Source organism: Phocoena phocoena, chromosome 8 (assembly GCF_963924675.1).
Source record: "Phocoena phocoena chromosome 8, mPhoPho1.1, whole genome shotgun sequence".
Lineage (NCBI taxonomy): Eukaryota > Metazoa > Chordata > Mammalia > Artiodactyla > Phocoenidae > Phocoena > Phocoena phocoena.
The window spans coordinates 109,409,406-109,435,060 of record NC_089226.1 but is presented as its reverse complement, the minus strand read 5'-3'; the positions used below and the strand labels follow the sequence as shown (position 1 = coordinate 109,435,060).

Here is a 25,655-nt window from a genome sequence, read left to right as displayed (position 1 = left end):
CAGTGGGGTTCAGGGAGAGCAGGGGCCCCCTTACCCTGACCCGGAGCTCGGGCCCCTGGCTGGGGAGGCTGAGGTCCAGGAGGTCTCCGATAGGCCCCCAGAGTGGGAGCCCACACCAGGCAGTAGCAGGTCGGGGCCCCTTGGGAGGCACCCCATTTGACATTCGCCGTGCCAGAGATGCTGAATGGGTGGGGTGGGGCTTGGGGAGCCTGCTGGCTGCCAGGACGTGCTTCCGGACGGCCCTTGTGGCGCAGTGGTTGAGAGTCCGCCTGCCAATGCAGGGGACACGGGTTCGAGCCCTGGTCCGGGAAGATCCCACATGCTGTGGAGCAACTAAGCCCGCGCGCCACAACTACTGAGCGTGCGCTCTAGAGCCCGCGAGCCACAACTACTGAAGCCCGCACGCCTAGAGCCCGTGCTCCGCAACGAGAGAGGCCACCGCAACGAGAAACTTGAGCTCCGCAGCCAAGAGTAGCCCCCGCTTATTGCAATTAGAGAAAGCCCGCGTGTAGCAACAAAGACCCGACACAGCCAAAAAAAAAAAAAATTAGATTCCACATTAAAAAAATGGGGGGCCAGGTCCTCCCTGTCCCGGGCCTGGTTCCACTAGTGGCTGGGAGGGACGGAGGTCCGCCTTGGGTGTGTGTTGGAATTGGGTAATTGGGGCTGCCACATTCTGGGCAGAGCCAGCTCTACCCCGGGAGCAATAAAAAATAAACCTCAGATAACCTGAATCAATATTTCCCCACCAGGGCCCTCGGAGCCCCCGCAGCTGCTTTCCTGACAGCCTGGCAGGTGCCTCACCCACCTCTCGCCCCTCCCCTGCCCTCCCCACCCTCCGACGCCTCTGCGGGGCCATATAAGGCCCAGACCCCTGCCCCGGTCGCTCTCCCACACCAGGTTTCTGGCCACCATGGGGCTGCCACTAGCCCTCCTGGTGGCCCTCTGCCTGACTCTGACCTGGGCCGGGGGCTCAGAGCTCCGGAGAGGTGAGAGGGTGCAGGCAGGAAGGCCGGGCGGCCCAGGGCACATGGTCCTGCCTGGGGTAGAGGTGTTTCCCTCGGCCCGGGCTTTGGGGTGGACAGCGTGGGCCAGGCCTCCTGCAGCCCCACCCCTGCTGACTTTGGGTGGAGGGATGGAAGGAAGGAAGGAAGGGAGGGAGGAAGGAAGGAAGGAAGGGAGGGAGGGAGGGAAGAAAGAAGGAAGGGAGGGAGGGAGGGAGGGAGGGAGGGAGGGAGGGAGGAAGGGGGTCTTGGGTTCCCACCATGCTTCTGAAGGTGATTGCCTGGCCAGAGTGTGTATCCAGGGGACAGTCCCAGGCGGACGCACTGGTCTGGGTGGCTGCCTGTGGGCCTAGGGGAGGCAGGGGCCTGCCAGGAGGGGCTGGGCCAGGGGAGGCCCCCAGTCCCGGTCAAGTCCAAGCTGGGCCCTTCATGGGGTGGCTTCAGCCAGAGAAGACCATGCAGATGTAGGATGGGGACATCTCTGTCCCAGCAGGGCATTTGGGGACAGGGTGGTGGCGGGGCTGGGGGAAGGGGGAGCTGGCCCCATATGGATGAACATGACGCAGGCTCCCTCTGAGGGGTCCGGCACAGATCTTCTGCGGGATGAGGGGCGGCTGGAGCGGGGCTGGGGTGCTGGCTGGGGTGTCGATGGACGGAGTGTGGTGGAGACCGGGGTGGGGAGCTGGGCCAGGCTGACAGGGCGCCAGGGAGCCCGACAGCCCCTCTGGCCCTGCTCCCCGCTCAGCACACAGCCGCATCCCCCGCAGGGTCAGGGTGGGAGGGCGCGGCAGCTGGAGACGCCCTTTCAGGGGGCTGAGACCGCGTGGATGGAGTGGCCAATGTCCGGCAGAGGACCCCCGCAGGGCGACCCTCCCTGGGGCCTGGGCCGAGACCCCGACGGGCTCTGAGCTGCTGCGGGGCGCCTCTGGAGGGTCCTCAGAGGGCCGCTGCCAGGCCAGAGCCTCGGACGGACGGGCTTCCTGGCGACATGGGCTGCTCACGCACCCACCTGCTGCGCCCCAGAAGGCAGGACCCGGAACCACGGCCACAGCGTCTGCAGCACGTGGGGTGACTCCCACTACAAGACCTTCGACGGAGACATCTTCCGCTTCCCCGGGCTGTGCGTCTACAACTTCGCCTCTGACTGCCGGGACACCTACCAGGAGTTCGCTGTGCACCTGAAACGGGGCCCCGGCCGCAGTGGGGGCCACCCCCAGGTCGAGTACATCCTGCTGACCGTCAAGGATGATGCCATCTATCTCACCAGCCAGCTCGCTGTGGTGAACGGCGCCGTGTGAGTGCTCAGGCAGTGTCCCTTCTCACGTCCTGTGAGCAAGTGAGACCCGGCCGGTGCCCCCGCTTGCCCTCCCTTCCCCCCCCCTCCCCCCACTGCCCCACCGGCTAAGAAGGAGAGTGTTGGGGAGGGAGCTTTATTAAACCAGTGAGTCTCCTCCAGCCCCGCTGCTGGCAGCCCACCAGGCTCTGGGCTGGACCGTGCTGGGCAGGGTGGCCTGGCAGCCCAGGCTAGGGTTACAGGAGCCCATGGGAGGCCCGTTCCTCCTTCCCCCACTTTGTCCTGCGTTGTCTCAGGAACAAAGGGGCCCTGAGCTCATTCCTGCCCCGGGCGGGCGGGGGGTGGGGTGCAGGGGGGTCCCCACCTGCAGGGTTTGCCCTTCCCCTGCTGCAAGGGATTTCGATTCCCCGAAGCCCAGGCTCAGAGTAGGGGGTGGGAACAGGGCCCACAGGGGCAGTGTGGGGTGGGTGCAGCGCCTGCCCTGGGCGATGGGGTGGGTGGGGCTTCTCCAGCCTGGTCCTCCCTCCTCCCAGGGCTTTTACGGGCTCCCTGGGGGCCCTGCCCAGAGCAGAGCCCAGGGAGGGGGTGTGGAGAAGGCATTGGGCCGGCGGGTGTGGCTCGGCCCAGAGGACCTAGCCAGGCAGGTGGACAGGGGCTGGGCCACGGCTCGAGTGCCCCCAGAGGGTGGCCACACTGCTTGTGGCTCCCGGATGGGAGCCGGCCACCCCACCCACGCCCACAGCCTCAGCCCCTCTGCCATGTGGGTGCTGCGTGGGCCGGCATGAACCCGGTGCCCATCCCCCAGGGTCAGCAGCCCGCACTACAGCCCGGGGCTGCTCATCGAGAAGAATGACGCCTACACCAAGGTCTATTCCCGTGCTGGCCTCACGCTCATGTGGAACCGGGAGGACTCGGTCATGGTGTGTCACGGGCCTCAGGGACCCCAGGGGACCAAGAGGGGACTCTGGGCGGGCTGGGGCACTGTGTGGCCTTTGGGCAGGTGGAGAGGCTGGAGGCAGAGCGGGGGTCAGGTGGTCCACCCCGTGAGGGGACCCTCTGGCCCGGGGTGGTGTGCTGGCCCTGCCCCTTCCCCCACCCCCTCCCCCCAGCTAACCCCAGCTCTCCCACCACGGCTGACACCCGTTCAGGCAGGGTTCTGAGGCTGACCTGGCTGCCCCACGGCCTGCTCACTTGTCTCCCTTCCCCGGACAGCTGGAGCTGGACAGTAAGTTCCGGAACCACACGTGTGGCCTCTGTGGTGACTACAACGGTCTGCAGACCTACTCTGAGTTCCTCTCCGATGGTGAGGGCCTCCTCGGGCCTTGGCGGCTGGGCTGCGGGCAGGCTCCCCGCCCGGCCCCGCTGAACGGCTGTGCCCCCCCAGGCGTGCTCTTCAGTCCCGTCGAATTTGGGAACATGCAGAAGGTGAACAAGCCTGAGGAGGTGTGCGAGGGCCCCCAGGAGGTGCCGACCCCTGCGTCCTGCTCTGAGCATGTGAGTCGCTGGCCATTCGGGGGGGAGGGGGCCGTGGGAGCAGAGCCTGCACCTCCCCCCAGAGCCGTGCCCGCTGGCCTCTGTTGGGGACCCCGCGCCCGCCCTGGTGGCGCGGAGGGGAGAGGAGGCCGTGAGCAGCCCCACCCACTGCCCGCCAGCGCGCCGAGTGCGAGAGGCTGCTGACAGACACGGCCTTCGAGGACTGCCGGGACCTGGTGCCACTGGAGCTGCACGTGCAGGCCTGCATGCAGGACCGCTGCCAGTGCCCGCACGGCACCTCCTGCGTCTGCAGCACCATCGCCGAGTTCTCCCGCCAGTGCTCGCACGCCGGCGGCAGGCCGCGGAACTGGAGGACCGCCTCTCTCTGCCGTAAGTGCCGCGCGGCCAGGAGCCGGGGGCACGTGGGGCGTGATCCGCGGGGAGCGCGGTGCCCTTTGCGCCCTGGACCGGGAGCCATGCTGTGCCTAGCTCAGTCGGGGCGCGAGGCCGGCACGGACCCTTCGTGGCGCCCGCTGCGCTCTGCCCCTCGGCTCAGGGCCCTGCCTCTGCCTGTCCAGCTAAGAGCTGCCCTGGGAACATGGTTTACCTGGAGAGCGGCTCGCCCTGCATGGACACCTGCTCACACCTGGAGGTCAGCAGCCTGTGTGAGGAACATCGCATGGACGGCTGTTTCTGCCCGGAAGGTGAGTGCTGGGGACGCACGCAGGCAGCGGAGTGGAGAGCGCTGCCCTGAAGTGCCACCTGCCACCTGTGCCTGGTGGGATGGCCGCCTCGCTGCCTGGGCCTCGGCTCTCAGCCGTGCTGAGGGAGAGTGACAGGTCGGGGCCCTGCAGGGACATCAGGGGACAAGGTCCAGGTAGAAGGGCTACAAGGGCTGAAGACTCCCCAACATACACACAGCAGTGTCACCTTCCTGCTCATCACCCGTGGATAGACCTCATCCTGCCTGGCCCGTGGCTCTGAGCCTGGAAGCAGGTCCCTCTGATACAGTGTGGGGACCACAGTTGTCCCCCAAAGGACCATAGGTGTCTGTGGCTGGGAGGCCTGGCTGGCAGCGCCCCTTCAGGGAGGCCGGCCCCTGGCTGTGGCCCTGGAAACGGCAGCCCCGCCAGGCGGGACTCTGGCACTGTTTGGGCCGGCTGAATGGAACATGTCTTGTGCTGTCCCAGGCACTGTGTACGATGACATCAAGGGTGGCGGCTGCATCCCTGTGAACCAGTGTCACTGCAAGCTGCATGGACACCTGTACGCGCCTGGCCAACAGATCACCAACAACTGCGAGCAGTGGTGGGTCCCGGGGCTGGGGTCCAGGTGGACTGGGGTCCAGGTGGGCTGGGGTCCAGGTGGGCTGGGGTCCCGGTGGGCTGGGGTCCCGTTGGGCTGGGGTCCAGGTGGGCTGGGGTCCAGGTGGACTGGGGTCCAGGTGGGCTGGGGTCCAGGTGGGCTGGGGTCCCGACGGGCTGGGGTCCCGACGGGCTGGGGTCCAGGTGGGATGGGGTCCCGACGGGCTGGGGTCCTGACGGGTTGGGGTCCAGGTGGGCTGGGGTCCCGACGGGCTGGGGTCCAGGGGGAGGGGTTCCAGGTGGGCTGGGGGTCCCAGCGGGTGGGGGGTCCAGGTGGGCTGGGGTCCCGACGGGCTGGGGTCCAGGTGGGCTGAGGGTCCCAGAGGGCAGGGGTGGCGGTCGAGCCTGACCCTGGCCCTGTCGCCCTACAGTGTTTGCAACGCCAGCCGCTGGGTGTGCCAGGACCTGCAGTGCCCCAGGACGTGTGCCCTGGAGGGCGGTGCCCATATCACCACCTTCGACGAGAGGAAGTACACGTTCCACGGGGACTGCTACTACGTGCTGACCAAGGTGGCTGGCACCCGGGGTGAGCATGTGGGCGGAGCTGGACCCCTGCCCCACCCGCTGTGTGGCTGCAACGCCCTCTGCCCTCCCCGTAGGACACCCACAACGACTCCTACGCCGTCCTGGGCGAGCTGACGCCCTGCGGCTCCACCGACAAGCAGACCTGCCTGAAGACGGTGGTGCTGCTGGCTGACGACAAGAAGAACGTGGGTGCCCCTTCCCCTGCCCTCCCAGCGCCCCGGGGGGCCCCAAGGCCTTCTCAGCCCCCTGTACGCTCGGCCTTGCCCACAGGTGGTGGCCTTCAAGTTGGACGGCAGCGTCCTGCTGAATGAGCTGCAGGTGAACCTGCCCCACGTGACGGGTGAGTCCAGCTCCAGGGTGCCCATGCCGGGGAGGGGGTGGGGCGGGGGGAGGAGGGGGGAAGGAGACGGGGGAGGGGGAGGGGAAAGGAGGGGAGCCCTCCCCATGAGCCCTCCACGGCCCTTCATCTCCCCTGCCTTGCAGCGAGCTTCTCCATCTTTCAACCGTCCTCCCACCACGTCGTCGTGACCACCGCCTTCGGCCTCAGGCTGCAGGTCCAGCTGGTGCCGGTCATGCAGCTCTTCCTGACGCTGGACCACGCCGCCCAGGGGCTGGTGCAGGGTGAGCGGCCCCGCCCAGCGCCCCCCCACGCAGGCCACCCTCGGGCCTGCGCGCTCTGACCCCCGACACTTCCCAACCCTGTCCTGGCCCCTCAGGCCTCTGCGGGAACTTCAACGGCCTTGAAGGTGACGACTTCAAGACAGCCGGTGGGCTGGTGGAGGCCACGGGCGCCGGCTTCGCCAACACCTGGAAGGCCCAGTCGAGCTGCCGCGACAAGCTGGACTGGCTGGATGACCCCTGCTCCCTCAACATCGAGAGCGGTGAGGCTTGGCCGCTGGGGAGCTGGCCCTGAGCACACAGGGCTCCTGGTGGGACGTGGTGGGCGGGTGTAGTGTGGAGACAACAGAGCCAGCCGTCCACCTGCTGCTGTCTGCCTTGCGGCTGGTTTATGGTGGCCCACGGTGGCAGCCTGCCCAGTGACATGGCAGAGGGGCCGGGGCTACTAATCGCAGGCTGGTGGCCCTCATCCGGGGGCTGGCCTGGTGCCTTGACAGGACACCCTAACACCTGCCAGGTCACCTGCCATGTCCACAAGGTGGGGAGAGGAGAGGGGTGGGAGCCCTTGCCTTACAGAGGGGCACCGTCCTGTGCTGACCTGCCCTGAAGGGAGGGGCCTGGGTTCGGTCCAGCGAGGGGACAGTGTCTGCTCCAGCCTGGGCGGCTGGGCAGCCTGACCTGGGGGATTGTTGGAGGGGCCATCCGCACTGACGGGCTGAACCCTCTCCAGCCAACTACGCCGAGCATTGGTGCTCCCTGCTGAAGAAGACAGAGAGCCCGTTCAGGAAGTGCCACTCTGCCGTGGACCCAGCCGAGTACTACAAGGTGGGTGGGCCCACACAGGCACCCCCCTCCCCACGGCCTGGGAGGCTCCTGTGGGAAACGGCTGCGTGTGTGTGCAGAGCACGTGTATAGCTGGGTGTGTGAGCACAGCACATGTGTATAGCTGGGTGTGTGTGCAGAGCCCCTGTGTATAGCTGGGTGTGTGTGAGCAGAGCTCATGTGTATAGCTGGGTGTGTGAGCACAGCACATGTGTATAGCTGGGTGTGTGTGCAGAGCTCATGTGTATAGCTGGGTGTGTGTGTGCAGAGCACATGTGTATAGCTGGGTGTGTGTGCAGAGCACATGTGTATAGCTGGGTGTGTGAGCACAGCACATGTGTATAGATGGGTGTGTGAGCACAGCACATGTGTATAGCTGGGTGTGTGTGAGCAGAGCTCATGTGTATAGCTGGGTGTGTGTGCAGAGCTCATGTGTATAGCTGGGTGTGTGTGTGCAGAGCACATGTGTATAGCTGGGTGTGTGAGCACAGCACATGTGTATAGATGGGTGTGTGAGCACAGCACATGTGTATAGCTGGGTGTGTGTGAGCAGAGCTCATGTGTATAGCTGGGTGTGTGTGCAGAGCTCATGTGTATAGCTGGGTGTGTGTGTGCAGAGCACATGTGTATAGCTGGGTGTGTGAGCACAGCACATGTGTATAGATGGGTGTGTGAGCACAGCACATGTGTATAGCTGGGTGTGTGTGCACAGCACATGTGTATAGCTGGGTGTGTGTGCAGAGCTCATGTGTATAGCTGGGTGTGTGTGCACAGCACATGTGTATAGCTGGGTGTGTGTGCAGAGCTCATGTGTATAGCTGGGTGTGTGAGCACAGCTCATGTGTATAGCTGGGTGTGTGTGCACAGCACATGTGTATAGCTGGGTGTGTGAGCACAGCTCATGTGTATAGCTGGGTGTGTGTGTGCAGAGCATATGTGTATAGCTGGGTGTGTGAGCACAGCTCACGTGTATAGCTGGGTGTGTGAGCACAGCTCATGTGTATAGCTGGGTGTGTGAGCACAGCACATGTGTATAGCTGGGTGTGTGTGCACAGCACATGTGTATAGCTGGGTGTGTGTGCAGAGCTCATGTGTATAGCTGGGTGTGTGTGCACAGCACATGTGTATAGCTGGGTGTGTGTGCAGAGCACATGTGTATAGCTGGGTGTGTGAGCACAGCTCATGTGTATAGCTGGGTGTGTGTGCACAGCACATGTGTATAGCTGGGTGTGTGTGAGCACAGCTCATGTGTATAGCTGGGTGTGTGTGCACAGCTCATGTGTATAGCTGGGTGTGTGTGAGCACAGCTCATGTGTATAGCTGGGTGTGTGAGCACAGCTCATGTGTATAGCTGGGTGTGTGTGCAGAGCACATGTGTATAGCTGGGTGTGTGAGCACAGCTCATGTGTATAGCTGGGTGTGTGAGCACAGCTCATGTGTATAGCTGGGTGTGTGTGCACAGCTCATGTGTATAGCTGGGTGTGTGTGAGCACAGCTCATGTGTATAGCTGGGTGTGTGAGCACAGCTCATGTGTATAGCTGGGTGTGTGTGCAGAGCACATGTGTATAGCTGGGTGTGTGTGTAGAGCACATGTGTATAGCTGGGTGTGTGAGCACAGCTCATGTGTATAGCTGGGTGTGTGTGAGCACATGTGTATAGCTGGGTGTGTGTGCAGAGCACATGTGTATAGCTGGGTGTGTGTGCACAGCTCATGTGTATAGCTGGGTGTGTGTGCACAGCACATGTGTATAGCTGGGTGTGTGAGCACAGCTCATGTGTATAGCTGGGTGTGTGAGCACAGCTCACGTGTATAGCTGGGTGTGTGAGCACAGCTCATGTGTATAGCTGGGTGTGTGAGCACAGCACATGTGTATAGCTGGGTGTGTGTGCAGAGCACATGTGTATAGCTGGGTGTGTGAGCACAGCTCATGTGTATAGCTGGGTGTGTGAGCACAGCACATGTGTATAGCTGGGTGTGTGTGCAGAGCACATGTGTATAGCTGGGTGTGTGTGCAGAGCACATGTGTATAGCTGGGTGTGTGAGCACAGCTCATGTGTATAGCTGGGTGTGTGTGCACAGCACATGTGTATAGCTGGGTGTGTGAGCACAGCTCATGTGTATAGCTGGGTGTGTGAGCACAGCACATGTGTATAGCTGGGTGTGTGTGCAGAGCTCATGTGTATAGCTGGGTGTGTGTGCACAGCACATGTGTATAGCTGGGTGTGTGTGCAGAGCTCATGTGTATAGCTGGGTGTGTGTGCACAGCACATGTGTATAGCTGGGTGTGTGTGCAGAGCACATGTGTATAGCTGGGTGTGTGAGCACAGCTCATGTGTATAGCTGGGTGTGTGTGAGCACAGCTCATGTGTATAGCTGGGTGTGTGTGCAGAGCACATGTGTATAGCTGGGTGTGTGTGCAGAGCACATGTGTATAGCTGGGTGTGTGAGCACAGCTCATGTGTATAGCTGGGTGTGTGTGAGCACAGCTCATGTGTATAGCTGGGTGTGTGTGCAGAGCACATGTGTATAGCTGGGTGTGTGTGAGCACAGCTCACGTGTATAGCTGGGTGTGTGAGCACAGCTCATGTGTATAGCTGGGTGTGTGAGCACAGCACATGTGTATAGCTGGGTGTGTGTGCAGAGCTCATGTGTATAGCTGGGTGTGTGTGCAGAGCTCATGTGTATAGCTGGGTGTGTGAGCACAGCACATGTGTATAGCTGGGTGTGTGCAGAGCACATGTGTATAGCTGGGTGTGTGTGAGCAGAGCACATGTGTATAGCTGGGTGTGTGTGCACAGCTCACGTGTATAGCTGGGTGTGTGTGCACAGCTCACGTGTATAGCTGGGTGTGTGAGCACAGCACATGTGTATAGCTGGGTGTGTGAGCACAGCTCATGTGTATAGCTGGGTGTGTGTGCAGAGCACATGTGTATAGCTGGGTGTGTGAGCACAGCTCACGTGTATAGCTGGGTGTGTGTGCACAGCTCACGTGTATAGCTGGGTGTGTGTGCACAGCTCACGTGTATAGCTGGGTGTGTGAGCACAGCTCGTGTATAGCTGGGTGTGTGTGCAGAGCTCATGTGTATAGCTGGGTGTGTGAGCACAGCACATGTGTATAGCTGGGTGTGTGTGAGCAGAGCACATGTGTATAGCTGGGTGTGTGTGCAGAGCTCATGTGTATAGCTGGGTGTGTGTGCACAGCTCATGTGTATAGCTGGGTGTGTGTGCACAGCACATGTGTATAGCTGGGTGTGTGTGAGCACAGCTCATGTGTATAGCTGGGTGTGTGTGCAGAGCACATGTGTATAGCTGGGTGTGTGAGCACAGCTCATGTGTATAGCTGGGTGTGTGTGCAGAGCACATGTGTATAGCTGGGTGTGTGAGCACAGCACATGTGTATAGCTGGGTGTGTGTGAGCACAGCTCATGTGTATAGCTGGGTGTGTGTGCACAGCTCATGTGTATAGCTGGGTGTGTGTGTGCAGAGCTCATGTGTATAGCTGGGTGTGTGTGAGCACAGCACATGTGTATAGCTGGGTGTGTGTGAGCACAGCACATGTGTATAGCTGGGTGTGTGTGCAGAGCACATGTGTATAGCTGGGTGTGTGAGCACAGCTCATGTGTATAGCTGGGTGTGTGTGCACAGCACATGTGTATAGCTGGGTGTGTGAGCACAGCACATGTGTATAGCTGGGTGTGTGTGCACAGCACATGTGTATAGCTGGGTGTGTGTGAGCACAGCTCATGTCTATAGCTGGGTGTGTGTGAGCACAGCACATGTGTATAGCTGGGTGTGTGTGCAGAGCACATGTGTATAGCTGGGTGTGTGAGCACAGCTCATGTGTATAGCTGGGTGTGTGTGCACAGCTCATGTGTATAGCTGGGTGTGTGTGCACAGCACATGTGTATAGCTGGGTGTGTGTGCAGAGCACATGTGTATAGCTGGGTGTGTGTGCACAGCACATGTGTATAGCTGGGTGTGTGTGAGCAGAGCTCATGTGTATAGCTGGGTGTGTGTGTAGAGCACATGTGTATAGCTGGGTGTGTGAGCACAGCTCATGTGTATAGCTGGGTGTGTGTGCAGAGCTCATGTGTATAGCTGGGTGTGTGTGCAGAGCACATGTGTATAGCTGGGTGTGTGAGCACAGCTCATGTGTATAGCTGGGTGTGTGTGCAGAGCTCATGTGTATAGCTGGGTGTGTGTGTAGAGCACATGTGTATAGCTGGGTGTGTGAGCAGAGCTCATGTGTATAGCTGGGTGTGTGAGCACAGCACATGTGTATAGCTGGGTGTGTGTGCAGAGCTCATGTGTATAGCTGGGTGTGTGTGCACAGCACATGTGTATAGCTGGGTGTGTGTGAGCAGAGCTCATGTGTATAGCTGGGTGTGTGTGTAGAGCACATGTGTATAGCTGGGTGTGTGTGCACAGCACATGTGTATAGCTGGGTGTGTGAGCAGAGCTCATGTGTATAGCTGGGTGTGTGAGCACAGCACATGTGTATAGCTGGGTGTGTGTGCAGAGCTCATGTGTATAGCTGGGTGTGTGTGCACAGCACATGTGTATAGCTGGGTGTGTGTGAGCAGAGCACATGTGTATAGCTGGGTGTGTGTGAGCACAGCACATGTGTATAGCTGGGTGTGTGTGCAGAGCTCATGTGTATAGCTGGGTGTGTGTGCACAGCACATGTGTATAGCTGGGTGTGTGTGCAGAGCTCATGTGTATAGCTGGGTGTGTGTGCACAGCACATGTGTATAGCTGGGTGTGTGTGCAGAGCTCATGTGTATAGCTGGGTGTGTGAGCACAGCTCATGTGTATAGCTGGGTGTGTGTGCAGAGCACATGTGTATAGCTGGGTGTGTGTGAGCACAGCTCATGTGTATAGCTGGGTGTGTGTGCAGAGCACATGTGTATAGCTGGGTGTGTGAGCACAGCTCATGTGTATAGCTGGGTGTGTGTGAGCACAGCTCATGTGTATAGCTGGGTGTGTGTGCAGAGCACATGTGTATAGCTGGGTGTGTGTGAGCACAGCTCACGTGTATAGCTGGGTGTGTGAGCACAGCTCATGTGTATAGCTGGGTGTGTGTGAGCACAGCTCATGTGTATAGCTGGGTGTGTGTGCAGAGCACATGTGTATAGCTGGGTGTGTGTGCACAGCACATGTGTATAGCTGGGTGTGTGTGAGCAGAGCTCATGTGTATAGCTGGGTGTGTGTGCACAGCTCATGTGTATAGCTGGGTGTGTGTGCAGAGCACATGTGTATAGCTGGGTGTGTGAGCACAGCACATGTGTATAGCTGGGTGTGTGTGAGCAGAGCACATGTGTATAGCTGGGTGTGTGTGAGCACAGCACATGTGTATAGCTGGGTGTGTGTGCAGAGCTCATGTGTATAGCTGGGTGTGTGTGCACAGCACATGTGTATAGCTGGGTGTGTGAGCACAGCTCATGTGTATAGCTGGGTGTGTGTGAGCACAGCTCATGTGTATAGCTGGGTGTGTGTGCAGAGCACATGTGTATAGCTGGGTGTGTGTGAGCACAGCTCACGTGTATAGCTGGGTGTGTGAGCACAGCTCATGTGTATAGCTGGGTGTGTGTGAGCACATGTGTATAGCTGGGTGTGTGTGCAGAGCACATGTGTATAGCTGGGTGTGTGTGCACAGCTCACGTGTATAGCTGGGTGTGTGAGCACAGCTCATGTGTATAGCTGGGTGTGTGTGCAGAGCTCATGTGTATAGCTGGGTGTGTGAGCACAGCACATGTGTATAGCTGGGTGTGTGTGAGCAGAGCACATGTGTATAGCTGGGTGTGTGTGCACAGCTCACGTGTATAGCTGGGTGTGTGAGCACAGCTCATGTGTATAGCTGGGTGTGTGAGCACAGCACATGTGTATAGCTGGGTGTGTGTGAGCAGAGCACATGTGTATAGCTGGGTGTGTGTGTACAGAGCTCATGTGTATAGCTGGGTGTGTGTGTGCAGAGCTCATGTGTATAGCTGGGTGTGTGTGCACAGCACATGTGTATAGCTGGGTGTGTGTGAGCAGAGCACATGTGTATAGCTGGGTGTGTGTGCACAGCTCACGTGTATAGCTGGGTGTGTGTGAGCAGAGCTCATGTGTATAGCTGGGTGTGTGTGCACAGCTCATGTGTATAGCTGGGTGTGTGTGCAGAGCACATGTGTATAGCTGGGTGTGTGAGCACAGCTCACGTGTATAGCTGGGTGTGTGTGCACAGCTCACGTGTATAGCTGGGTGTGTGTGCACAGCTCACGTGTATAGCTGGGTGTGTGAGCACAGCACATGTGTATAGCTGGGTGTGTGAGCACAGCACATGTGTATAGCTGGGTGTGTGCAGAGCACATGTGTATAGCTGGGTGTGTGTGAGCACAGCTCATGTGTATAGCTGGGTGTGTGTGCAGAGCACATGTGTATAGCTGGGTGTGTGTGCAGAGCACATGTGTATAGCTGGGTGTGTGAGCACAGCACATGTGTATAGCTGGGTGTGTGTGCACAGCTCACGTGTATAGCTGGGTGTGTGTGCACAGCACATGTGTATAGCTGGGTGTGTGAGCAGAGCTCATGTGTATAGCTGGGTGTGTGTGCACAGCTCACGTGTATAGCTGGGTGTGTGAGCACAGCACATGTGTATAGCTGGGTGTGTGAGCAGAGCACATGTGTATAGCTGGGTGTGTGCAGAGCACATGTGTATAGCTGGGTGTGTGTGAGCAGAGCACATGTGTATAGCTGGGTGTGTGTGCACAGCTCACGTGTATAGCTGGGTGTGTGAGCACAGCACATGTGTATAGCTGGGTGTGTGTGCACAGCTCACGTGTATAGCTGGGTGTGTGAGCACAGCACATGTGTATAGCTGGGTGTGTGTGCACAGCTCACGTGTATAGCTGGGTGTGTGTGCACAGCACATGTGTATAGCTGGGTGTGTGTGCAGAGCTCATGTGTATAGCTGGGTGTGTGTGCAGAGCACATGTGTATAGCTGGGTGTGTGTGCAGAGCACATGTGTATAGCTGGGTGTGTGCAGAGCACATGTGTATAGCTGGGTGTGTGTGAGCAGAGCACATGTGTATAGCTGGGTGTGTGTGCACAGCTCACGTGTATAGCTGGGTGTGTGTGCACAGCTCACGTGTATAGCTGGGTGTGTGAGCACAGCACATGTGTATAGCTGGGTGTGTGTGCACAGCTCATGTGTATAGCTGGGTGTGTGAGCACAGCTCATGTGTATAGCTGGGTGTGTGAGCAGAGCACATGTGTATAGCTGGGTGTGTGTGAGCAGAGCACATGTGTATAGCTGGGTGTGTGTGCACAGCTCACGTGTATAGCTGGGTGTGTGTGCACAGCTCACGTGTATAGCTGGGTGTGTGAGCACAGCACATGTGTATAGCTGGGTGTGTGTGCACAGCTCACGTGTATAGCTGGGTGTGTGTGCACAGCTCACGTGTATAGCTGGGTGTGTGTGCACAGCACATGTGTATAGCTGGGTGTGTGAGCACAGCTCATGTGTATAGCTGGGTGTGTGAGCAGAGCACATGTGTATAGCTGGGTGTGTGCAGAGCACATGTGTATAGCTGGGTGTGTGTGAGCAGAGCACATGTGTATAGCTGGGTGTGTGTGCACAGCTCACGTGTATAGCTGGGTGTGTGAGCACAGCACATGTGTATAGCTGGGTGTGTGTGCACAGCTCACGTGTATAGCTGGGTGTGTGAGCACAGCACATGTGTATAGCTGGGTGTGTGTGCACAGCTCACGTGTATAGCTGGGTGTGTGTGCACAGCACATGTGTATAGCTGGGTGTGTGTGCAGAGCTCATGTGTATAGCTGGGTGTGTGTGCAGAGCACATGTGTATAGCTGGGTGTGTGTGCAGAGCACATGTGTATAGCTGGGTGTGTGCAGAGCACATGTGTATAGCTGGGTGTGTGTGAGCAGAGCACATGTGTATAGCTGGGTGTGTGTGCACAGCTCACGTGTATAGCTGGGTGTGTGTGCACAGCTCACGTGTATAGCTGGGTGTGTGAGCACAGCACATGTGTATAGCTGGGTGTGTGTGCACAGCTCATGTGTATAGCTGGGTGTGTGAGCACAGCTCATGTGTATAGCTGGGTGTGTGAGCAGAGCACATGTGTATAGCTGGGTGTGTGCAGAGCACATGTGTATAGCTGGGTGTGTGTGAGCAGAGCACATGTGTATAGCTGGGTGTGTGTGCACAGCTCACGTGTATAGCTGGGTGTGTGAGCACAGCACATGTGTATAGCTGGGTGTGTGAGCACAGCACATGTGTATAGCTGGGTGTGTGTGAGCACAGCTCATGTGTATAGCTGGGTGTGTGTGCACAGCTCACGTGTATAGCTGGGTGTGTGAGCACAGCACATGTGTATAGCTGGGTGTGTGTGCACAGCACATGTGTATAGCTGGGTGTGTGAGCACAGCTCATGTGTATAGCTGGGTGTGTGTGCACAGCTCACGTGTATAGCTGGGTGTGTGAGCACAGCTCATGTGTATAGCTGGGTGTGTGTGCACAGCTCACGTGTATAGCTGGGTGTGTGTGCACAGCTCACGTGTATAGCTGGGTGTGTGAGCACAGCACATGTGTATAGCTGGGTGTGTGTGCACAGCTCACGTGTATAGCTGGGTGTGTGAGCACAGCTCATGTGTATAGCTGGGTGTGTGTGCACAGCTCACGTGTATAGCTGGGTGTGTGTGCACAGCTCACGTGTATAGCTGGGTGTGTGAGCACAGCTCATGTGTATAGCTGGGTGTGTGTGAGCAGAGCACATGTGTATAGCTGGGTGTGTGTGAGCACAGCTCACGTGTATAGCTGGGTGTGTGTGCAGAGCACATGTGTATAGCTGGGTGTGTGTGTGCAGAGCACATGTGTATAGCTGGGTGTGTGTGAGCACAGCTCACGTGTATAGCTGGGTGTGTGTGCAGAGCACATGTGTATAGCTGGGTGTGTGTGAGCAGAGCACATGTGTATAGCTGGGTGTGTGAGCACAGCTCACGTTTATAGCTGGGTGTGTGTGCAGAGCACATGTGTATAGCTGGGTGTGTGTGCAGAGCTCGTGTATAGCTGGGTGTGTGAGCACAGCTCATGTGTATAGCTGGGTGTGTGTGCAGAGCACATGTGTATAGCTGGGTGTGTGAGCACAGCTCACGTGTATAGCTGGGTGTGTGTGCAGAGCACATGTGTATAGCTGGGTGTGTGTGCACAGCTCACGTGTATAGCTGGGTGTGTGAGCACAGCTCATGTGTATAGCTGGGTGTGTGTGCACAGCTCACGTGTATAGCTGGGTGTGTGTGCACAGCTCACGTGTATAGCTGGGTGTGTGAGCACAGCTCATGTGTATAGCTGGGTGTGTGTGAGCAGAGCACATGTGTATAGCTGGGTGTGTGTGAGCAGAGCACATGTGTATAGCTGGGTGTGTGTGAGCACAGCTCACGTGTATAGCTGGGTGTGTGTGCAGAGCACATGTGTATAGCTGGGTGTGTGTGTGCAGAGCACATGTGTATAGCTGGGTGTGTGTGAGCACAGCTCACGTGTATAGCTGGGTGTGTGTGCAGAGCACATGTGTATAGCTGGGTGTGTGTGAGCAGAGCACATGTGTATAGCTGGGTGTGTGAGCACAGCTCACGTGTATAGCTGGGTGTGTGTGCAGAGCACATGTGTATAGCTGGGTGTGTGTGCAGAGCTCGTGTATAGCTGGGTGTGTGAGCACAGCTCATGTGTATAGCTGGGTGTGTGTGCAGAGCACATGTGTATAGCTGGGTGTGTGAGCACAGCTCACGTGTATAGCTGGGTGTGTGTGCAGAGCACATGTGTATAGCTGGGTGTGTGAGCACAGCTCATGTGTATAGCTGGGTGTGTGTGTGCACAGCTCATGTGTATAGCTGGGTGTGTGTGTGCAGAGCACATGTGTATAGCTGGGTGTGTGTGCAGAGCTCATGTGTATAGCTGGGTGTGTGTGAGCACAGCTCATGTGTATAGCTGGGTGTGTGTGAGCACAGCTCATGTGTATAGCTGGGTGTGTGTGTGCAGAGCACATGTGTATAGCTGGGTGTGTGAGCACAGCACATGTGTATAGCTGGGTGTGTGTGAGCACATGTGTATAGCTGGGTGTGTGTGCAGAGCACATGTGTATAGCTGGGTGTGTGTGTGCAGAGCACATGTGTATAGCTGGGTGTGTGTGAGCACAGCTCACGTGTATAGCTGGGTGTGTGTGCAGAGCACATGTGTATAGCTGGGTGTGTGTGAGCAGAGCACATGTGTATAGCTGGGTGTGTGTGCAGAGCACATGTGTATAGCTGGGTGTGTGAGCACAGCTCACGTGTATAGCTGGGTGTGTGTGCAGAGCACATGTGTATAGCTGGGTGTGTGTGCAGAGCTCGTGTATAGCTGGGTGTGTGAGCACAGCTCATGTGTATAGCTGGGTGTGTGTGTGCACAGCTCATGTGTATAGCTGGGTGTGTGTGAGCACAGCTCATGTGTATAGCTGGGTGTGTGTGTGCAGAGCACATGTGTATAGCTGGGTGTGTGAGCACAGCTCATGTGTATAGCTGGGTGTGTGTGAGCACAGCTCATGTGTATAGCTGGGTGTGTGTGTGCAGAGCACATGTGTATAGCTGGGTGTGTGTGCAGAGCTCATGTGTATAGCTGGGTGTGTGTGTGCAGAGCTCATGTGTATAGCTGGGTGTGTGTGTGCAGAGCACATGTGTATAGCTGGGTGTGTGTGCAGAGCTCATGTGTATAGCTGGGTGTGTGTGTGTAGAGCACATGTGTATAGCTGGGTGTGTGTGTGCAGAGCACATGTGTATAGCTGGGTGTGTGAGCACAGCACATGTGTATAGCTGGGTGTGTGTGCACAGCTCGTGTGTATAGCTGGGTGTGTGAGCACAGCTCATGTGTATAGCTGGGTGTGTGTGCACAGCTCGTGTGTATAGCTGGGTGTGTGAGCACAGCTCATGTGTATAGCTGGGTGTGTGTGCACAGCTCACGTGTATAGCTGGGTGTGTGAGCACAGCACATGTGTATAGCTGGGTGTGTGTGCAGAGCTCATGTGTATAGCTGGGTGTGTGTGCAGAGCTCATGTGTATAGCTGGGTGTGTGTGCAGAGCTCATGTGTATAGCTGGGTGTGTGTGTGCAGAGCACATGTGTATAGCTGGGTGTGTGTGCAGAGCTCATGTGTATAGCTGGGTGTGTGTGTGTAGAGCACATGTGTATAGCTGGGTGTGTGAGCACAGCACATGTGTATAGCTGGGTGTGTGTGTGCAGAGCACATGTGTATAGCTGGGTGTGTGAGCACAGCTCATGTGTATAGCTGGGTGTGTGAGCACAGCACATGTGTATAGCTGGGTGTGTGTGCACAGCTCGTGTGTATAGCTGGGTGTGTGAGCACAGCTCATGTGTATAGCTGGGTGTGTGTGCACAGCTCGTGTGTATAGCTGGGTGTGTGAGCACAGCTCATGTGTATAGCTGGGTGTGTGTGCACAGCTCACGTGTATAGCTGGGTGTGTGAGCACAGCACATGTGTATAGCTGGGTGTGTGTGCAGAGCTCATGTGTATAGCTGGGTGTGTGTGCAGAGCTCATGTGTATAGCTGGGTGTGTGTGTGCAGAGCTCATGTGTATAGCTGGGTGTGTGAGCAGAGCTAATGTGTATAGCTGGGTGTGTGTGAGCACAGCTCATGTGTATAGCTGGGTGTGTGTGAGCAGAGCTCATGTGTATAGCTGGGTGTGTGTGTGCACAGCTCATGTGTATAGCTGGGTGTGTGTGCAGAGCTCATGTGTATAGCTGGGTGTGTGTGAGCAGAGCTCATGTGTATAGCTGGGTGTGTGTGCAGAGCTCATGTGTATAGCTGGGTGTGTGTGAGCACAGCTCATGTGTATAGCTGGGTGTGTGTGAGCAGAGCTCATGTGTATAGCTGGGTGTGTGTGTGCACAGCTCATGTGTATAGCTGGGTGTGTGTGCAGAGCTCATGTGTATAGCTGGGTGTGTGTGTGCACAGCTCATGTGTATAGCTGGGTGTGTGTGAGCAGAGCACATGTGTATAGCTGGGTGTGTGTGTGCACAGCTCATGTGTATAGCTGGGTGTGTGTGCAGAGCTCATGTGTATAGCTGGGTGTGTGTGTAGAGCACATGTGTATAGCTGGGTGTGTGTGTGCACAGCTCATGTGTATAGCTGGGTGTGTGTGCAGAGCTCATGTGTATAGCTGGGTGTGTGTGAGCAGAGCTCATGTGTATAGCTGGGTGTGTGTGCAGAGCTCATGTGTATAGCTGGGTGTGTGTGAGCACAGCTCATGTGTATAGCTGGGTGTGTGTGAGCAGAGCTCATGTGTATAGCTGGGTGTGTGTGTGCACAGCTCATGTGTATAGCTGGGTGTGTGTGCAGAGCTCATGTGTATAGCTGGGTGTGTGTGTGCACAGCTCATGTGTATAGCTGGGTGTGTGTGAGCAGAGCACATGTGTATAGCTGGGTGTGTGTGTGCACAGCTCATGTGTATAGCTGGGTGTGTGTGCAGAGCTCATGTGTATAGCTGGGTGTGTGTGTAGAGCACATGTGTATAGCTGGGTGTGTGTGAGCAGAGCTCATGTGTATAGCTGGGTGTGTGAGCAGAGCTCATGTGTATAGCTGGGTGTGTGTGTAGAGCACATGTGTATAGCTGGGTGTGTGTGCAGAGCTCATGTGTATAGCTGGGTGTGTGTGAGCACAGCACATGTGTATAGCTGGGTGTGTGTGCAGAGCACATGTGTATAGCTGGGTGTGTGTGAGCAGAGCTCATGTGTATAGCTGGGTGTGTGAGCAGAGCTCATGTGTATAGCTGGGTGTGTGAGCACAGCTCATGTGTATAGCTGGGTGTGTGTGCAGAGCTCATGTGTATAGCTGGGTGTGTGTGCAGAGCTCATGTGTATAGCTGGGTGTGTGTGCAGAGCTCATGTGTATAGCTGGGTGTGTGTGTGCAGAGCTCATGTGTATAGCTGGGTGTGTGTGCAGAGCTCATGTGTATAGCTGGGTGTGTGTGAGCAGAGCTCATGTGTATAGCTGGGTGTGTGTGCACAGCTCATGTGTATAGCTGGGTGTGTGTGCACAGCTCATGTGTATAGCTGGGTGTGTGTGAGCACAGCACATGTGTATAGCTGGGTGTGTGTGCACAGCACATGTGTATAGCTGGGTGTGTGTGTGCAGAGCTCATGTGTATAGCTGGGTGTGTGTGAGCACAGCACATGTGTATAGCTGGGTGTGTGTGCAGAGCACATGTGTATACCTGGGTGTGTGTGCATGTGTGTAAATGCTGCGTGTGTCTGTGCTCACATGGGCGTGATGTCCCCCAACCAGCTCTCCCCGTTCACTGCCCTGTTTGCCCCCACAGAGGTGCAAATACGACACGTGCAACTGTCAGAGCACGGAGGACTGCATGTGTGCGGCCCTGGCCTCCTACGCCCGCGCCTGCGCCATCAAGGGCGTCATGCTGTGGGGCTGGCGGGAGCGCATCTGCAGTGAGTGCCAGGTGTCCTGGGCCAGGGCCGGCCTCCAGGTCGCTGCTGTCCCAGGTGGCAGCTCCCCTTGGCTGTCAAGGGTTGAGGGTGCAGGGCGGCGACCTCACTTCCAGCTTCCTCGGCTAGGAAGCAGCAGGAAACCAGCCCTGGGCCACTCTGCTTGCAGGGAGGGGCCTGGGGGCCTGGAACTGTGGCCACGATGCCTTAGCTCAGAGGGGAGGTGCGTGGCGGGGGCTGGGGCACCTGTGTGGCCAGGGTTCCCGGGGTGACTGTCCTCGTTGGCCCCCTGGCTGGGTGGGTGTCCTGGCCAGACGTGGGGCTCGGGGATGGCTTTCGGGGAAGGGAGCTGCGGGCCGTCCTCCTGCCCCTCAGGCTGGCCCCTCCCCTCTGCAGACAAGGACGTGGGCTCCTGCCCCAGGTCGCAGGTCTTCCTGTACAACCTGACCACCTGCCAGCCGACCTGCCGCTCGCTGTCTGAGCCTGACACCCACTGTGTCAAGGGCTTCGCACCCGTGGACGGCTGCGGCTGCCCTGACCACACCTTCCTGGATGAGAAGGGCCGCTGCGTGGCCCTGGCCAAGTGTTCCTGCTACTACCGTGGCCTCTACCTGCAGGCGGGGGAGGCCATCCTGAGGCAGGAGGAGCGATGGTGTGTGGCCTGGGGCCGGGGAGGGAGGACCGGCTCTGCTGGGGGCGCCCACACCCCCGCCCAGTCCCACAGAGCCACTGGGCCCACCCCCGAAGGGCCCCATTCACCCCCCACCTCTCCCTCACAGCGTTTGCCAGAACGGGAGGCTGCACTGCCTGCGGGTCAAGCAGCCCTACCAGCGTAAGTGGCTGCTGCCCTGTGCACGGCCTGCCGCCCCCCACCCTGCTCCCCCTCCATCGCCTGCGCGAGCCCCCCACCCAACTTCACCTGAGCTGAGGTGGCCCCTTCCGTCCCGCAGGCTGCACGGCCCCGAAGATCCACGTCGACTGCAACAACCTGACGGCGCTGGCCACCCGGAACCCCAGGCCCGTCAGCTGCCAGACGCTGGCTGCCGGCTACGTGCGTGCTGGGTGGGGGTGCTGTGGATGGGGGTGCAGGCGGGCTCCCGTACCACCGGTCCTGCGGCTCTGGGCCCTAGGTCCTCTGGACACATGCGCTTCGCCGGCCCTCCTCGTTCCTCGGGGGAGGTGGCCACCTGTGGGTCCCCACCCAGACCGCTGAGGGCACAGGGACCAGTGTAGGGGCCCCTGGCAGGCTGCTCTCCCCCGTCTCCCAGCCCAGTGGTGAGCCCGGGGGCAGGGCTCCGGAGGCTGGACCAGGGAGAGACGTCAAGCGTCAGAGGGTGGGGGGTCGGGGCACGAGGGGTGTCTGCAGCAACAGAAGAGGGGCCAGCCACCCTGGGCCCGGCACCTGACCCCCGAACCCCGCTCCCCAACCGCCCGCCAGTACCAGACGGAGTGCATCAGTGGCTGCGTGTGCCCTGAGGGGCTGATTGATGATGGCCGGGGTGGCTGCGTGGTGGAGGAGGCGTGCCCGTGTGTGCACAACAAGGACCTGTACTCCCCCGGGGACAAGATCAGGGTGGACTGCAACACCTGGTAAGCACCCTGGCCCCCGACCCCCAAGCGCTCCGTGGGGAGCCGGCCCTGGACCACAGGCCTCCTCCACGGGGGTCTCCTCTGCGGGGCTGGCCGGGGTCTGCAGGGCCCCGTGGCCTCCCACCTGGCTGGCAGGGCCCTGGCCTGGGTGGGCGCTGGGATAGGAGGGCCTGGAGGTGTGCTCTGTGAGCTGCTGGGGGGCTTTCCGCACAGCGCCAGGATACACGCTGAGCAGGGGTGGGGGACCTGGGCCCCTGCAGCCCCTCCAGGCCCCCCATCTCGCTCTCCTCAGCACCTGCCAGAAAGGGCGCTGGGCATGCACCCAGTCCGTGTGCCACGGCACCTGTGCCATCTACGGGAACAGCCACTACATCACCTTCGACGGGAAGTACTATGACTTTGATGGACACTGCTCCTACGTGGCCGTTCAGGTGAGGCCGAGGGCATGGCCAGAGCCTGCCTCTGCTTCGTGGCCCCTGCGCTGCTGGCCCTGGGCTGCTCCCAGTCCAGTGAGGAGGCTCCGAGTGGAGGGGGTCTGGGGCGGGACGGGAGCCCTTCCTTGGCCCTCCCATTCCATGACCCTCCCGTGGGTTTCGGGGGTGTGGGGTGCACAGGGGCGTGTGTGTTTGGGGGGTTAAGGCCCCTCTCAACAGATGAGGGGCTGAGGCTCGACCAGGCCCAGCTTGGGGGAGGTGCCCAGGACCCTCATGGCCGGGCCGGCCCGGCTCACATGCCCGTGGGCCCCCAGGACTACTGTGGCCAGAACTCCTCACTGGGCTCCTTCAGTGTCATCACCGAGAATGTCCCCTGTGGCACCACGGGCGTCACCTGCTCCAAGGCCATCAAGATCTTCCTGGGGGTGAGTGCTGCCTTCCCCTGGGCACGCATGGTCCCTTGGGGACCCTCAGACTCGGCCAGTGACGGGGCCTCTCCCCTGGGCACAGAGGACGGAGCTAAAGCTGGAGGACAAACACCGCATGGTGATACAGCGTGACGTGGGCCACCATGTGGCCTACACCACGCGGGAAGTGGGCCAGTACCTGGTGGTGGAGGCTAGCGTTGGCATCGTCGTCATCTGGGACAAGAGGACCAGCGTCTTCATCAAGCTCGCCCCCTCCTACAAGGTGTGCACCGCCTGCCCGTCAGCCAGTCCGTGCCTATGCTGCCCCCGGGCCTCCCAGGCTCGTGAGCGGCCAGCCGCTCCCGCCGGCGAGCCCCCTGGCAAAGCCCCCGGCCGGCTTGTCTCTGCAGGGCACTGTGTGTGGCCTGTGTGGGAACTTTGACCAGCGATCCAGCAACGACTTCACCACGCGGGACCACATGGTGGTGGAGAGTGAGCTGGACTTCGGGAACAGCTGGAAGGAGGCCCCCACCTGTCCGGACGTGAGCGCCACCCCCGAGCCGTGCGCCCTGAGGCCGCACCGCCGCTCCTGGGCCGAGAAGCAGTGCAGCATCATCAAGGGCCCGGTCTTCGGCGTCTGCCACAGCAAGGTGGGCGGGGAGTGGGCGCGGGCGGGGCCGAGGGCGGGGCTGAGGGCGGGGCGGTCTCCCGGCTGCGTCAGCCTGTGCCATCTGTTCTCCAGCTTCAGCTCCATCTTCTGTGTCCTTCGGACACGTGACCAGAGGTCCAGCCTTCCCTCTGAGACCCCTGGTTGGACCCCCGGCCTCTGGACCTTCCAGGGAGGGAGAAAGGACACAAGCCCCTGAGGCCCAGATGGCCCTTAGCTCCCGGCAGCGGTGGGGGGAGGTGGGCAGGGTTGGGCAACCGTCGCTGGACCTCCCCTGACAGCCCCACTGAGGGGCTAGGGCTGGGTGACCACACCCTGTCCCGGGCGCGGAGTCGGCCTCGGGGTCCCGAGCTTCCTGGGCCACAGGGGAAGGCCTGTCCGCATGAGGGCAGTGTAGACACCGGGCACATGGAGGCTCCTCCCCTAGGTGGACCCCAAGCCCTTCTACGAAGCCTGTGTCCACGACTCGTGCTCCTGCGACACGGGCGGGGACTGTGAGTGTTTCTGCTCTGCTGTGACCGCCTACGCCCAAGAGTGCACCAAGGAGGGGGCCTGCGTGTTCTGGAGGACGCCCGAGCTGTGCCGTGAGTGCCCGCCTGTCCTGGACCTGGGGTGCCAGTGTGGCGGGCCGGAGGCTGCTGCACCGGGGGATGGGGTGTCTGTGGCCCCCTCCCCGCCTCCCCCGCCCGGCCTCGGCCCTCCCCAAGCCTGACCCCCCCTCCCCCCTCCCCCAGCCATATTCTGTGACTACTACAACCCCCCGAACGAGTGTCAGTGGCACTACGAACCCTGCGGGAACCACAGCTTTGAGACGTGCAGGACGATCAGTGGCGTTCACTCCAACATCTCCGTGTCCCACCTGGAGGGTGAGGCGCCCTGTGGGGCCCGGGACCCTGCGTGCCAGGGTGGGCCAGGCTCGCCGCGCTGACAGTGGGCTGGGAGCCTGAGTCGAGACCCCGCCCTAGAGGAGAGAGGCAGAAAAGGGGCAGCTTAACACGCCACGTAAGGTCAGGAGACCGTGTGAGGTCGGGGGCGAAGCTGCTGTGGGGAAAGAGCAGAAGAGGGCGAGGTGGGGGCTAGGGAGTCCTCTGCAGCGTCTGTGAGCCGAGAACACGGAGGTCTGGGGAGGGAGCAGTGGGCGTGCCCCCCAGGAGGCTGGGCAGGGCCTGGCTGTCCCTTTGGCCACAGGGCCGCGTCAGGGCCCCAGGAAGGGGGCGGTGTCCAGGCCCCTGCCTTCCCAGAGGACATCTGGAGAAGAGGACCTTCCAGGGTGGGGAAGACGGGTAGGGTCTGGTGGATGTGGGGTCCTCTGTGCCGGTCCAAGCCCCGTGCCCTGTGCCCACCAGGCTGCTACCCCCGGTGCCCTAAGGAAAGTCCCATCTACGACGAGGACCTGAAGAAGTGTGTCACACGGGACAGATGTGGTTGCTACGTCATGGACACTCACTACTCACCTGGAGAGTCTGTGCCCAAGAAGCACATCTGCCACTCTTGGTATCTAAGCTCACGTCGCAGGGGCCCCGGGGGAGATCAGTGCACACGTACACACGCACCCACATCCACGCACACACACTGGCACACAGTGTTGTTCATGTACACACATGTGGACACGTGGCCGCACGCACACAGGAACCAGGGGGAGGGGAGAAGTGGGCCCTCCTTCCTCTGCTCCCCTTGCCTCGTCCCCTCTCTGCCCACAGTGGGAACCCAGGCGGGGGCTCCTGGACCCAGCCTTTGGGGTAGCGCCCTGAGGCTTTGGGCCGGTGGCAGAGGCGGCTGGGAGAGGCCAGCGTTTCCTCGGGCCTGCAGCCTTGCTCTTGCTTTTCAGTGTGTGTAACAGCTCCTCGCAAGTTGACTGCCAGACAGACATAGGTAAGCTGCCCGCCCCTGGACTGTCCTCCTGGGCTGTGTTGGGGTCATTCTCCCCTTCCCCCTCCCCCTTTTCTTCTGTGTGGCTTCCCTG

General features: G+C 59.6%; 1 protein-coding gene across 1 annotated transcript in view; it reads left to right on the top strand.

Moving 5' to 3' along the window:
- Nucleotides 1-913: 913 nt before the first annotated feature.
- Nucleotides 914-25,655, top strand: part of MUC2 (mucin 2, oligomeric mucus/gel-forming) — a 42,938-nt gene continuing 18,196 nt past the window's right edge. The window contains exons 1-27 of the mRNA XM_065882495.1: nucleotides 914-989; nucleotides 2,028-2,298; nucleotides 3,104-3,218; nucleotides 3,511-3,601; nucleotides 3,683-3,792; nucleotides 3,951-4,161; nucleotides 4,350-4,475; nucleotides 4,962-5,079; nucleotides 5,507-5,645; nucleotides 5,735-5,845; nucleotides 5,931-6,000; nucleotides 6,144-6,281; nucleotides 6,377-6,541; nucleotides 7,009-7,103; nucleotides 20,471-20,597; nucleotides 20,991-21,246; nucleotides 21,374-21,426; nucleotides 21,545-21,645; nucleotides 22,033-22,184; nucleotides 22,477-22,615; nucleotides 22,933-23,043; nucleotides 23,129-23,308; nucleotides 23,436-23,675; nucleotides 24,120-24,276; nucleotides 24,427-24,558; nucleotides 25,039-25,186; nucleotides 25,521-25,564. Of these exons, the coding sequence (XP_065738567.1) occupies nucleotides 914-989; nucleotides 2,028-2,298; nucleotides 3,104-3,218; nucleotides 3,511-3,601; nucleotides 3,683-3,792; nucleotides 3,951-4,161; nucleotides 4,350-4,475; nucleotides 4,962-5,079; nucleotides 5,507-5,645; nucleotides 5,735-5,845; nucleotides 5,931-6,000; nucleotides 6,144-6,281; nucleotides 6,377-6,541; nucleotides 7,009-7,103; nucleotides 20,471-20,597; nucleotides 20,991-21,246; nucleotides 21,374-21,426; nucleotides 21,545-21,645; nucleotides 22,033-22,184; nucleotides 22,477-22,615; nucleotides 22,933-23,043; nucleotides 23,129-23,308; nucleotides 23,436-23,675; nucleotides 24,120-24,276; nucleotides 24,427-24,558; nucleotides 25,039-25,186; nucleotides 25,521-25,564 (3,676 nt within the window). The remainder of the gene's footprint in view (nucleotides 990-2,027; nucleotides 2,299-3,103; nucleotides 3,219-3,510; nucleotides 3,602-3,682; nucleotides 3,793-3,950; nucleotides 4,162-4,349; nucleotides 4,476-4,961; nucleotides 5,080-5,506; nucleotides 5,646-5,734; nucleotides 5,846-5,930; nucleotides 6,001-6,143; nucleotides 6,282-6,376; nucleotides 6,542-7,008; nucleotides 7,104-20,470; nucleotides 20,598-20,990; nucleotides 21,247-21,373; nucleotides 21,427-21,544; nucleotides 21,646-22,032; nucleotides 22,185-22,476; nucleotides 22,616-22,932; nucleotides 23,044-23,128; nucleotides 23,309-23,435; nucleotides 23,676-24,119; nucleotides 24,277-24,426; nucleotides 24,559-25,038; nucleotides 25,187-25,520; nucleotides 25,565-25,655) is intronic.